The sequence below is a fragment of the Ziziphus jujuba genome, chromosome 11, assembly GCF_031755915.1.
Source record: "Ziziphus jujuba cultivar Dongzao chromosome 11, ASM3175591v1".
Lineage (NCBI taxonomy): Eukaryota > Viridiplantae > Streptophyta > Magnoliopsida > Rosales > Rhamnaceae > Ziziphus > Ziziphus jujuba.
The window spans coordinates 26,488,176-26,501,846 of NC_083389.1; the positions used below are offsets into that span (position 1 = coordinate 26,488,176).

Here is a 13,671-nt window from a genome sequence, read left to right on the forward strand (position 1 = left end):
TTTCCCTTTTCTCTCTATCTCTCTTTCTCTTTGTATTCTCATAAACCTTAGAAAAGCTCCAGAAAACCTTCTTTAACCATATTTCCTCTTTTTCTAGTATCTTAGAGAAAAGCTCCAGAAAACCTTCTTTAACGATATTTCCCCTTTTTCTAGTATCTTTTACAATGTCAACCTCAAAAACCTTAGAAAAAAGCTCACAAAGCTATGAAACTGGTCAAGTCCAAATGGGCTTTGGTCTTCTTCAAAGAAACACATCCCCACCTCAATCTGGTGAAAGAAGAGGTAGAAGAAAACAAGCTGAACCAGGAAGGTTTCTTGGTGTCAGAAGAAGGCCATGGGGTAGGTATGCAGCTGAAATTAGAGACCCAACTACCAAAGAAAGACACTGGCTTGGCACTTTTGATACTGCACAAGAAGCTGCTCTTGCTTATGACAGAGCTGCTCTGTCTATGAAAGGCAACCAAGCAAGGACCAATTTCATTTACTCTGACAATACAACTTTCCATTCTCTACTTTCTCCTTTTGATCCTCATCATCAAACACTTTTACCACTACCACCACCACCACAACAACAACAACAACAAACTCAGTTTCTTTGTACTAAACAACAGCAACTTCAACAGACCAATCAGAGCAATCCACCTCAGACTGGAAACATTAGTCAGAATAACCAAATTCCCAACCAATCCTTCAATGACACATGTACTGAAACTTCTCCAGATGGTTTTTCATCATCTGCATTGCATGGTGGTGTTGGTGATGGTGGTGATGATGATTTCTTTTTCTCCAATGATTCTAATTCTGGTTATTTGGGCTGCATTGTTCCTGACAACTGCTTGAGACCCCCTTCTGATTCAACCACCAACAGAAACTGCCACTCCAAAAAAGTTGCTGACTTTACTGCAGCAAATGATCAGAACTTTTGCTCCATGAATGTTGGGGTTACAAAACCACGTTGGGAGGGCAATATTAATAGTGCACTTCTTCCACTTGACCTCTCAAAGGGGTCGTCATCAATGGCTTCTGATACTGGAGGGTTTTCATGCTTGGACGAATTCAGTAATGGGTTATGGGATAATCATCAGCAGCAGCCATGGGAGCTGTATTCTAGTGACCTGATGATGAATAACCATGCATTGATGGGAGATGAATGCATGAGAGCTTTGAATCCCATTATAGACAACTCTACCTCTTCTTCTGTATCTTGCTCTCCATCGGTTCCTCCTTTCGGTGATGTAGTTGACTTGGGACATTCTCTCTTTTGAGTTTCTGTATCAGAGTCTAAGAGGTCCATTGCACTTGTTCTTCTTCTTCTTCTTCAAAATCATGGCGGTTTTTTTTTTTGTTTTGTTTTTTTTCTTAATAATATTTAACTACTGTAATTAACCTAGCTAAAAAGCTTCATCCTACATTTAACGAGGAAGAGATTTGAAATGTCGGTTTTTTTCTTTTTTTAACGAGATTTAAATGAAAAAGTTGTTTGAAGAGCAGTCCCTTTCGGAAAGCCTTTTTTCATCAAATATTTTTTTTGCATTCCTTATGATATGGTTGAAAAATGGTACATTCTTTTCCGAGATAGACAATACATAGAATAGGATCATTTACATTAATATACATAGATATATATTATATATTATATTTATATATCTATGTATATATTTTTAGCTAAGGATATATTATATTGGTTCATAGATGTTGTTTTCCATTCACTATTATAATTCATGAAAATGGTGAAATATATATGGTTGTCTATTCTTAAGGGTGGGTGACAGTGAATAGGAAAAGGATGTACAATGGCATTAATTAATGAATGCATAGAATCAATATCCCAAACCTTTAGGAAGTGATGGGCATGCCAGAGCCAGACCCAGAGGCCTAATCCTAACTCTAAAAAACTCTTCCATTCCAGCACTACTAAGGGTAGGTTGGAACCTCTTAATCTAAGCTTCTGCTGCTTTTATTTGGTGTGGACCAGTACCTCATTTTATAGCCAGCTAGATCTAGAACTAGTGGGACTCTAACAATAAAATTCTTCAGAAGTATTAGAATTGCCAAACTAAATTCAATGCTAGTTTGTACACTACTAACTGGAGATGAGGTTAAAACATCGACGACTAAGCATGTAGCTTTTTAGCAACCATGCATGCATATATCTCGAAAAATGAACCAATGCCTTTGTCTATCCAAAAATAATAATAATAATCAATATTATATATTGCTTTAATTTGGAGTTTGGTTCAAAAGCGAAATAGAGTGAGAGTGGGACTTCAATTTTTTTTTTTTTTCGACTTGCTTGTTGGAATGAAAATTGTTCTTCAACATGGGCAAAGATTCGATATTTTCTAATTCATCTCTCAACAAATAAAAATCAAATTCAGAATTTCCTTCAAAAAGTTTAATTACCGAAATGTTGTATCACAGAGTAACAAAGATCAATCCCCCTTAAAATTAAAATGGGGAAACAAAAAGGAGAAGAAAAATAATTATTTGCACAGTCAAGCTTCTTCATATATTTTGTATTCATAATAAAATTATCAATAACCAGGTCAAGCATTTTCAATTGCCATAACATAAACTTTTGTATCTAAAACATATAAAGTAGCATTTTTTTTCTTTTTTTCTTTTCTTTCTTTCTTTGATGCCTCCTTGGGGGGTCTCTGAACTGCTTTTTCTTCTCTCTTCACGACGGACCATGGACCAAAAAAGCACTTAAATAATACCTAAGTTGGGATTGAAAGCTGGTTCCCAAATTTGAAGAAAAATCGAAAGGGATAGACATGAATACACGGTTACTGTAAAAGTATGATAACCGTGGAACTTTATCTTCTTCATTTTGAAAAAGACTTGAGCAGAGAGAACACAACAAACTCCTTGATTGAAGAGTGGGACACAGATTTTGTCTAAGGGAACTGCTGAGTATTTCATGGTTATTCAAGAGAAAATTTGAAGGCTATATGGTTTTACTAAACTTTTTTTTTTTTTTTTCTTTTTGACGGTTGGCCATGGCTTATTCAAGATAAAAGGAATGGCCGATATAGATATTATATGAACACAGTGATGAAAAGAGCTGATGTGTACTAGGCCTGAATCAGGAAACCGTGATAAGTGAGAATGTGAATCCTCTATTTGAGGATTTGCAAAAAAATATGATGCTTTCATTGGAGAAATTTGATCAAAAAAGAAGAATAAGAAATTGCTTGACTAAGGCTTAGCTTGAAGTATGCGACTCAGAAATACTGCTATTGCTGCCAGTTGAAGGGCCAGAGCTCTGAGCAGACTGTTGGAGACTCAGATGAGAAACCGAACCACCCTTTGAAAAGGTTGAACCAACTGATCCACTAGTTGTGCTCATTGATGAAGACATTCTGGCTGAAGTGGAGTCCTTACTGGATCCTGAAGTAAGTTCCGGACGCAATTCTGAAGAAGAGGACGATGGGGCAAGAGTACCAATTGAGGATCCTACTGGGTATGGTGCCACTGGCATATCAGTAAGAGACGATGCAGATGGGCTGTAACTCAATGATTCCATCGGGTGGTCAAACTTGCATGCAGGACCAAACTTGCATACTCCACGTTGTGCATAGTGAGTGCAAAGTGGAGCACCCTGATCAGAAAATAAGAATATCAAATTTGAAGAAAAGGTTTATACACGAGATAAAGAAAGATGGTAGAGAGAGAGAGGGGAAATAATAGAACAGAAAATAATGAAATGTGCAACACAAGACAGCGCTACTCCTACAAGGACATGTTACATGCACAAAAAAATGAACACATGCTGTATCCAGAGACTACTTTGTTAAATGGCAAGCAAATATTTACATGTGAATTAGATTTCTTTAGAAATCCACAATTGAATGTATAAATACCTCAAATGAAATTGTGAACATGTCTAAAGGAACCGAGAAGGAATTTCAATTTTCCATTTTTCACTCCCATACAAAGAAAAGGTTTAAAGAAAAATAAAAAATAGAAAAAAATTGGGCAGCACATAAAATAATCTATGCCTGCCACTTCAAAAGACTCCCTCCTGGCATACAAAGTAAGAACTGGATACATTTGCATATCTGGGAAGCATGAACATGATCTTCATTTGCGAATTCAAGGAAGTTGCTAATAAGATAAGATTAGCCCAAAAATGTATAATGAAAATAAGGAGGAGCTTGTGATGTTGAAGACTGAAACTTATAGGCAACTTGCAAAGTAACTGACCAAAAATTGATACAAACACAAACCTCATAGAGTCATCCACAGAAACTAGAAATAGTTTAAGCTACACTATATTCTTTTGTTTATCTAATATTTAACTAGCTGATACAATATGTTTTCAAGAGATGACATTGTCAAAGTGCAATTTGATGCACAAGGCTTAATAGAATTGCAAACTCTATTCTTTCCTTTCAACATATTTTTTATTCCTTTCATCCAACGACGGATGCTGGCAAAAAAAGGTGTAAATGCCCCAGGGGATTTATCAAAGCAATATATGAATCAAAAGAGACTAAAATGACCTAACAAACCCCTATCACAACCAAAAGCATGGATTGTCTTGGCTCTAATAGAATTTCCTGAATTCTGACTGGCAGAGTCAATTAAACACATGGTCTGCAAGGCATGCACACAAACATGGAACATAGAGCCAATTATCAATGAGTCGTACACTTTTTTAAAAGAAAAAGTACTATAATAGACACAAAATGGCAAAGCACTGTGATGGATTAAAAGTTGCAAAAAATAGGCAAGAACCTTGGTAAGGACTTTTGTCCTACTTTAGACTGTTAAACCATCTGTAGAAACCCTAAAAAGCAAGTTCTAATCCATGGCATAGTTTGCTAGAAAATGTGGGATGTCTTCTACTAATAGAACATATGACAAGGGTTGGGACATTGCTTCTGGAAATTAACTGTAGATTTTGACGAGACATTTTCCTTTTACTGATTTAAGAAAGAACAGTTATCAATTTCCAGATTTAAAGCAACATAACAGAACTGATAAAGATCCTTACTGGACGCATAGGGAGACCCATGGGGCTAAGAACAACAGTCGCTTTTGGTGCTATAACTTCTGGGGGGTGATGATATCTACATGAGGATCCATATTTACAATCTCCTGTTTTCAGGTAATACTGACATTCTTGTTGACCAGGTCTTTCCGGAAACAAGCGCTCTTTCTGGGTACCACTTGAAGGACCAACAGAAGGTAAAGGAGGTTGATAGGATCCTGTATATGCAGATGCTGAAGGAGATAGTTGGGTTATTCCATAAATTGGCCCTGAACCAACAGTCGGTTGAGTACTAGGAGATGGTAATGGGCTTACAGATGCCTGCATGACAGGGTCGATAGCTTAATCAAAGTGCATCTTCAGCCATCCTGGTCCCTCAGGACAATAATATTCTTATATATTTCCTTTAAAAGATGCAAAAAACTATGTTGGCTCCCATTACAGATGATACACGTGGAAACTTTTTATAGCAAATACAACATGAAAAGTATAGTGGATAAAGTAAGCTTTGCGTACCGTATAAGGGTTCCAGCTTGGAAATTGAACCATGCCTGGTGGAATCAGTACTGTACCATAAGGGCTTTGGACATATGGTCCTTGTATCAAGGGAGGCCTTGCAACTACTAACCCATACTGTTGTGATGAGGAACCGGATGGAGACTGCACAGGTGGGTATAATGTGGGTGCAGGTACAGGTTGAACTTGAGGTGTAGGTGACGGGGCTGGAAGTTGTACGCCAGCTTGCAGTGGATGATGAAATTTACATGTCGTACCAAACTTGCACTGCCCAGTTTTCACATAGTAGGAACACTCTTTTTCACCCTATTTTTATTTAAAAAAGTAAAGTATAAACAAAAAATCAACATACTGAACTTCATTGCATACTAGGGAAATGTTTTCCCAACAGGGCACGGAATTGAAAGATAGGCATAAACACAAAGGAAACAGACCGGCCGCAATGGGTATCCATAATAATTTAGTGTCACAGAGCTAATGGAACCTCCTCCTTGCCTAGGATGGTGGTACTTACAAGAAGCACCATATTTGCATGTCCCTGTTTTCATATAATACTGCCAATTGAGAAAGGATTAGCTCAATCGGTAAAAACAGAGACACAACTGGAAAGAACCAAACTAACAGATAGATAGATTTTCCATAATCCATAAAAGTAAAAGAATTAGAAAAGCCAATACAGAGTATCTACAGAAACTAAGAAAATCCGCATTGCCTAATTGGAAAGTAACAAAAACATTTAGAATTATGGTTTATACCCACTTTCGAAATCATTAAACACAATCATATCAAGTACCTGGCACACTGGCTGTCCAACTCGCTCAGGGTACTCCACTCCACCAGCTCTAGCTGCTCCCATAACCTGAGTGGTATTTATCTTTCAAATTAACTATCAAATAATGTGCATTCAAAAATTTCATAGCTATATCATATTAATAGATCTTATTCAGTTCCAAAACTACATTTAAAAAATTTAACCAAAAAAAAAAAAAAAAAAAGAGATTAAATTCGATTAAACTCACAGCGATTCCACCAAACAAAACGCTAAAGTATAGTAAACCCCATAATCGAAGCTACAAACCAAACCAAGATAGCCTATACCACCATACAAGATCAAGCTAGATTGGAACATAAAATCTGAGTGATCACGTAAAAACAATAAAATAACGATCATCCCTTTAGCCCTAATTTAAACCAAATTGAACCCGAAAAACAAGAAATGTAATAGAAATTACCGCGCTACGGTCACGGGGATGATTGTACCGACACCGTGAGCCATACCCACAATACCCAGTCTTCAGATAGTAGATACAATCGTTCTCGTTGGGCCGTTCCGGGTACGATTCCTCGCCGCCCACGCCCAACTGCCACACAGGCTCTACATTTTTCCCCAAAAAAACAAAGATCAAAACCCAGTTCCTCCTCTATAACGTTCCACATTCTACACGAACAAACCCAAAAAAAAAAAAAAAAAAAAAAAAAAAAAAAGACAAACAAACAAACAAAAAAAAACCCAACCACGAATCACAACCCAAATTTGAAATGCACCATGAAAACCAAGCTCACCTTCGAGCCCTGTATCGGCTACCGGAGCTGTCCATTCCGGTGACGGATCGGACTGCGACCCTTCTGTTGTAGCCCGACCGTACCGTTCCATTTGTACGGATTCTACGATTCCTCTTCCAAAGAAACCAAAACCACAGATGGAAAAAGAAGAAAAAAAAGATATAATGAACAACCCCGAAGTGAGTGTCTGATTGTACAGTAATCTGGATGGTTCTAGAAATTCCTTCTGTACAAGAAAAAATGAGAGGTTCTGAGTTCTGGTTCTGATCAAATGGGGGTTATCTTAGAGAGAGAAAGTAGCGAGAGAATTCAATCCCCAATCCCCTCTCTCTGTCTCTCTCTGTTTTCTCTCTCTCAACCCCACCCAAATATCCCAAAAGAAAAAAGCTTTGGATTTCCTGGGTTTTTCCTCCTCGATCTCTCTCTCTCTCTCTCTCTCACACACACACACACACACACAAAATACACTCACTGTTCTTGTTCTCTCTCTCTCTCTCTCTCTCTCTCTCTCTCTCACTTACTTTCTCTCTCTATCAGTTTTCAAAGGTGTTTGTTTTTGATCTTTTCTTTCCGTTCCATAACTTTGAGAGGATGCTTTTATTTTATGGGCCTGTGAGAGAGTGTTGGTTTATATACGCGCCAAACATATTGCATCATTTTTCACCTAATTTACTTACCTCAAAAATTAAAATTAAATTTTAAAAAAATAATAATTCAAAATAAGTTTTTTTTTTTTTTTGGGTAATTGTAATTGAAAAATAGTTAGGAGAAGTAGACCAGAAGAGAAAACAAATAACCAGGTTCAGTGTGGAGGGGTTTGGAGGAGATTGTGAATGAAATGACAATAGTACCCTTGTAATTAAACATGTGACTGAAAATGGATCCATGAATTGTTGAAAAAAATATATGTACATATGAGTGTGTGTGTGTGTGTGTGTTTGTGTGAGAGTTGTCCTTTTACTAAAAGAAAGTTTTTTTCTTTTTTTTTATTACAAAAAGGTAATGATGAGATTTAATTAAATCCTCTGTGGCTGACTCTACAGCTTTATTATATGAATTACCCAACCAAGATATTACAAGTTGGATACTGTTTGATTACATGTGGCGTTTAGAGAGTATCTTCCTTAAAATTTGATGAAAAAGAAAACTTAAAAAAAATAAATAAACAAATAAACAAAATTAAAGTTACCACACAAAGATTACGTCGGTTTGATGTTTTGTTCAAGTGCAACTTTCTTTTTCTTTTTTTAATTCAATCTCCCTCTAGTCTTAATTAACTCCCTCGAGTTCTTCTTTGCCATGTTGCATTTGCATTTTCTGCTTTTTCTTCTTCTACCATAAATGCTAATGGAATCATATACCAAAAAAAATTGTTAATGGAATCTTATATTTTTAGAAATATGCACCAATAAGTTAAAAAAAAAATAAAAATTACAAGGATTATTATAAGTAATTATTATCATTTAAATTGTAAAATACTGATTGATTGATATATTTTTAGAAGTGAGTGAAAACTTTTTTCCTGTTCAACTCTTGAATTTGTGAAATAAAAACTAGTTAAAATGTTTTTTTTTTTGGTTAAACAATAGTAAGGAGAAAGAGCATGATTTAATCAAATTCATGTCTTGGTAGTACATCATAATTTTTATTAACTATTCTTTAACACAAATTCAATTTAAAAAAAGGTCAGATTTTTTTTCTTTTTTAGTAGTGGAGTATGAAACTTAAGAGAAATAATACATTTGTCACGTAATAATAATAAATTAATAATTAATAATCATTCCCATCAAGTATTCAGCCAAAACAATTACATATATATATATATATATATATATATATTCTCCCATCAAGTAGCAAATAAACATTTGTTTTTATTTTTGGTGGTTGTGGAATGTGCATATATTAATAATAATAACCAATTAAGGTGGAAGCCATTCAATCTTTATACTTAATCTTTACATATGTGATTTTGTTGAAATTTAAATATTAATAAAATTTATTATTAATTTGGATGGTCCCATATCATATAGAGTTACCGTTAATACCTATTATACTATAAGAAATATATTTTTTATTTAAACCAAAAAAAAATAATAATAATAATAAATAAATATACAACATATATGAAATGGTCCAACGAAATTATAATTGTGCTTTATTCATAGAATTGAAATCAGAATCACTTTTCGAATTTCAGGTCAGTCACATCTCTCATGGGAAAATACATAAACTTACATAAAGAGTTGACGTGGTGACCAGTGAAGGCACTTTGTTGATGTTGGCCCCTTCCCTTTTAAGTAGCCGCCCTTTTTGCTCTATTAAAAAAAATATATATATATCATATTAAAAAAAAAAAAAGGCTGAAACTTTATTTTTATTTAATTAGTTTAAAAAACAAAACAAAAATAATAAATAAAACACACTTTCAGGGACACGTTGGGGTGTTCACGTGAGTTTCAAACTCGGATGCCTGAAAGTTAAAAAAAAAAAAAAAAAAAAAAAAAATGACAATCTCGTTCAAAGATTTAGACTTTCAGTGGGGACAAAGAAAAACTGTCAACAACCAACCAGAACTCAACACGTACACATTAAGCCACCGGTTCCGATATCAGTTCCATTACAATCACCACGCTCTCTGGTCAAGCGTCCACACGCTTTGCAACATCCGTACATTCCATGCACAGGAAATATTTGACATTTATATAGAAATAAATTTAATTTATTTTTAAAAAAAGAGCGATTGATGTCCACAGCTATGGCGGCGAGTGGGGCTGGAGTGGGGACATTAAATTCCGTTAAGAGGTCTTGGAAGGTGGTAAACTGTATATCGTGCGGGAGTTGATTTTTATTATGAGAAACGAACGGCTAGGATGAGAAGGTGAAAAAAAAAAAAAAACGGACGGTTAGATGAGGGGAGAGATGTGACGTCAGCAAGGGTGTCGGAGTGGTGAGGCTTTGGGAGTGACTCGGTTGTGCGGTGGCGTGTAGTAGGTAAGAAGTCTATAAATGCATAATTATTCCGTGCAAGCCGAGAAAGAAACGAGAGACCGGGTGTAGCCGGTAAGAAATGAGTCGTGATGGGGACACGTGGAACCGGAAGAGCCAGTGAACGGGTAAAAAGTGGTTTTGTTTGACTTGGACAAGATTTGGCCACAAGTGGCACTTTTTAAGATTTGGTGCAATTGATCTGCTCTGGACTGGAGTAACCGTATCTTCTTTACCCAAATGTCGGCGAGCTATTTCAGATTTTTCTTTTCTTTTTTTTTTTTTTTTTTTTTGGCTTGGTGATGGAAAAAAAAAAAAGAAAAAAAGAAAAAGCACTTCATTGACATCTTCATGAAAATAATCACCCTTGGCTTAAAAATTTAAATGATTATCATTTACCATATTTGAAATTGATTTTAAAGTCTATTTTATTGTTATTTTTATTATTACAATGATCTATATTTTCATTTACTATGAAAATATCATGAAATGAGATTTTCTTTTGTTCAGTCAAAGAAGAAAAATAAAAAAAGGATTTGATTTTTATTTTGAAATTAAAAAGGTAAAATAAGGTTTTCATAAAACAATTTACTTAAAAATCAACTCTAAAGATGGTAAATGATCTTGTTATGCCACTTTTAGTTCCTTTTAGTGTTTCCGATCTTCTTTGGGTAGAGGCTAGAGAGGAATCTAAGAGTGCTAGCTCCATCGCAGTCTTTTTTCAGAATTAATGAATTTAAATGGTGATTTTACAAACTCCAATGAATATTCATCAAGCTTTGAAAATGTAATTAAAATATATATTTAAAAAAAAAATGTTGGTCCATATATGTCTTTAATTCCTTAAAGTTTCTTCTGGGCTTCGGCTTATGTCCCAGCTACCAAAGATTGGGCTCATATTGTTGTCTTCATTCTATGTGGGCTTGCAATTTTGTTTTTTCTCTAAAAAATAAAAGTATTTTCACTTTTTTTTAAGACATTTCTTTTTACCAAATTTATTTGTTGGTAAATAATATGGATAATGACATGATATGGATATTAAATTTTATCAAACTTATTTATCAAATCATATGGATAATCACATAATATCTATTCTTTTAAAAATTTATTAAACAGTGATAAAAAAAAAAGTTCATTAAACATATTTAAATAATACTAAACTTTTTGGCAATAATATCTCAACATAATATTTAATTATTTTATTTGATAAATAATTTGATATCTCTAACACTATTATTAGTGTTTATTTAAGTAGTATTTTTCAAACAAATTAATTTATTTACTAAAATTTAAAATATAAATGGAAGTGGCGCTAGTGTTTTTGGCTTATTTATAAGTTATAATATGTTAATTCCTACATGTTTAGATTATACTAATTACATATAATATATATATATATATTTTGGGTTTTGGTTAATACATAATATGTGTTATTGGCACCTTTTTAAGTGTTATTGAAGAGCTTTGCGGGAAAAAAGTAAAAAGAAAAAGAAAAAGAAGTGTGTAATTGAAGAGTTACTATACACAACGATACGGTTCTTTCTTCTTCTTTTTTTTTTTAAAATTTTTTTTATTTTTTATTTTTAATTTTTTAATTTTTTAATTTTTTAATTTTTTAATTTTTTAATTTTTCGAAAAGAAACTCTGTTTTCTTTATTGATATATGTTATTAATTTAATCCATTAAAAAAAGAACAGAAAAATTTATCCATTTTCAATCTTTCTAATTGATAATGCGATGTCGTATTCACAGTCCCTGCCCTCAGGTTTAGAGCTCATCCCTTTCCCACGCGCTTTCCATTCTTTCTTTGAACTCGGATTTCGCGGAAGCAAAGAGAAAATCGCTTCCCCAAAGCTAGAAATCTTCATTGTTCGGCCTCAGATTTCAAAAACCCATGTCTAATTTTCTTTGCAAAACCCTTTTATTGGCGAGGTGTACACTCATAGCTCCACAACCAACTCGCTATTTGGATTTTCGTCAAAGAACGGTTTTTTATAGATACAGCTCGAGTGGTTCAGATCAACATGCATTTGCAGTCTCTTACTTGATAAACTCTTTTGGGTTCTCTCCGCAATCTGCTTTATCAGCTTCCAGGTATGTTTATTTCGAAAACTCCGAAAAACCAGACTCACTCGTTAAGGTTCTTAAGGACTACGGTTTTACTCAGACCCAAATCTCGGACCTTGTTAAAAGATGCCCTTCAGTGCTTTCAATGGATACTGAGAAAAATTTACTTCCCAAGTTATTATTTTTTGAAGCCAAAGGCCTTTCGAAGATTGAGATTACAAAAATGGTGACTGGGTTTCCATATATTTTGAGGAGGAGTTTAAGCAATACGATTATCCCTTCATATGATTTCTTTAAGAATTTGTTTCAATCTGATGAGAAAGTGTTTATCGCTATTAAACGCTTTTTGGGTATTCTGACATTGGATATTAAACAGTATTTGGCACCCAATTTTGATATTTTGCTACATAACGGAGTGCCCAAATCTAATGTTGTAACATTGATTCAGAATCAGCCTAGAGCTCTTTTGAAAAATCCTGATAAGTTTAGAAAGCTTGTAAAGGAAGTGAAGGAAATGGGATTTGATCCTCAAAGGTCGAATTTTCTTGTTGCGGTATTTGCAATCGGGACAATGACCAAATCAACATGGGAAAGGAAAGCTGATATTTATAAGAGGTGGGGTTGGTCTGAGGAAGAGGTTTTTCAAGCTTTTAGAAGAAATCCTGGATGTATGATGTGTTCTGAGAACAAGATTATGGAGATTATGAATTTTCTAATCAACGAAATGAGTTTGGAGCCTTCCATTGTTGCCAAATGTCCAACTGTTATTACATTCAGCTTGAAGAAGAGAATTGTTCCAAGAGCTTCGGTTATTCAAGTTTTGTTGTCTGAAGGTTTGCTGAAGAAAAATTGCAGCCTTTCTTCATATTTCATCGCTTCTGAAGAGTTGTTCTTGAAGAAGTTTGTTTTGCCCTATGAGAAAGAATCTTCCAAGCTGCTGAAGTTATACAAGAAAAAATTGAGTCTTTCTACCAAATGAAAGATGGAAAACTGCAAAGTGAGATGAAGCAGTTGTAAAGTGCAAACATTATGTATCAATTTTCCCTTGTCAAGTTTGATCTAATTTGCATTGCTTTTTAATTTATTGAATTTCCTTTAGTTGAGATATTAGTTTGTAACTTTTGTTTAGAGTATGAAAATTTTAGTTATCAGTCTCACAATTGAAGCTTGGTATTGTTACTTTTATGTATAATACTGCTATGCTGTTGTAGTACATTTCGCTAAACTAGAGTTTATTGGAATATCAGTCTAAAAGAGGACGAATACAATAGTCTCATTAAAATAGGAGTGTTACATTTTGTAGATTTTTTCTTGTACTTTTTTGAGTTTTTAGTGGTGATAAAATTTGAGCATTGTGCAACTGAGGTTTTGGCGATTCAGGAGCTTGTGAATTGGGATATATTTGATTTTGAGGGACTATTAGATTCGGATTCACAAGCTGCAATTCATATACTTCAAGCCTTCAAGATGGAAGCATCTATTAGGCTGAGGAATTGGATAACATTAGAACTGTCTCTTTTTTCTTTTACCATGTCTATGTT

At 34.3% G+C, this 13,671-nt stretch overlaps 3 protein-coding genes across 5 annotated transcripts; 2 read left to right on the forward strand and 1 right to left on the reverse strand.

Annotated features, from left to right (window-relative positions):
• LOC107426863 (ethylene-responsive transcription factor ERF086) lies at positions 1-1,373 on the forward strand. The gene has a single exon (XM_016037154.4). The coding sequence runs from the start codon at positions 165-167 to the stop codon at positions 1,263-1,265; it is 1,101 nt and encodes a 366-aa protein (XP_015892640.3). The 5' UTR covers positions 1-164; the 3' UTR covers positions 1,266-1,373.
• A 989-nt stretch (positions 1,374-2,362) lies between these two features.
• Positions 2,363-7,672, reverse strand: LOC107426911 (zinc finger CCCH domain-containing protein 34). 3 transcript variants are annotated; one of them, XM_016037219.4, is made up of 7 exons: positions 7,079-7,670; positions 6,748-6,890; positions 6,309-6,374; positions 5,950-6,069; positions 5,516-5,821; positions 5,003-5,320; positions 2,363-3,604 (listed from the first exon to the last, which is right to left on the reverse strand). In XM_016037219.4, exons 1-7 carry the CDS (start codon positions 7,167-7,169, stop codon positions 3,209-3,211), a joined length of 1,440 nt encoding a protein of 479 aa, XP_015892705.3. In that variant the 5' UTR covers positions 7,170-7,670; the 3' UTR covers positions 2,363-3,208. The 3 variants fall into 3 exon arrangements, with proteins under 3 accessions (XP_015892705.3, XP_048321279.2, XP_024933149.3); XM_048465322.2 differs by lacking the exon at positions 5,950-6,069 and having other exon boundaries at positions 7,079-7,672; XM_025077381.3 differs by lacking the exons at positions 6,748-6,890; positions 7,079-7,670 and adding an exon at positions 6,535-6,623.
• A 4,285-nt stretch (positions 7,673-11,957) lies between these two features.
• LOC107426862 (transcription termination factor MTERF15, mitochondrial) lies at positions 11,958-13,109 on the forward strand. The gene has a single exon (XM_016037153.1). The coding sequence runs from the start codon at positions 11,958-11,960 to the stop codon at positions 13,107-13,109; it is 1,152 nt and encodes a 383-aa protein (XP_015892639.1).
• Positions 13,110-13,671: the final 562 nt, after the last annotated feature.

Coding starts and splice junctions, on each gene's coding strand:
- LOC107426863 (XM_016037154.4), top strand. CDS start 165: ATGTCAACCTCAAAAACCTTAGAAAAAAGCTCACAAAGCTATGAAACT.
- LOC107426862 (XM_016037153.1), top strand. CDS start 11,958: ATGTCTAATTTTCTTTGCAAAACCCTTTTATTGGCGAGGTGTACACTC.
- LOC107426911 (XM_016037219.4), bottom strand. CDS start 7,169: ATGGAACGGTACGGTCGGGCTACAACAGAAGGGTCGCAGTCCGATCCG. Junction 6,375..6,747: donor ATCCCCGTGACCGTAGCGCG/GTAATTTCTATT, acceptor AATACCACTCAG/GTTATGGGAGCAGCTAGAGC. Junction 5,822..5,949: donor ATGGATACCCATTGCGGCCG/GTCTGTTTCCTT, acceptor AAATAAAAATAG/GGTGAAAAAGAGTGTTCCTA.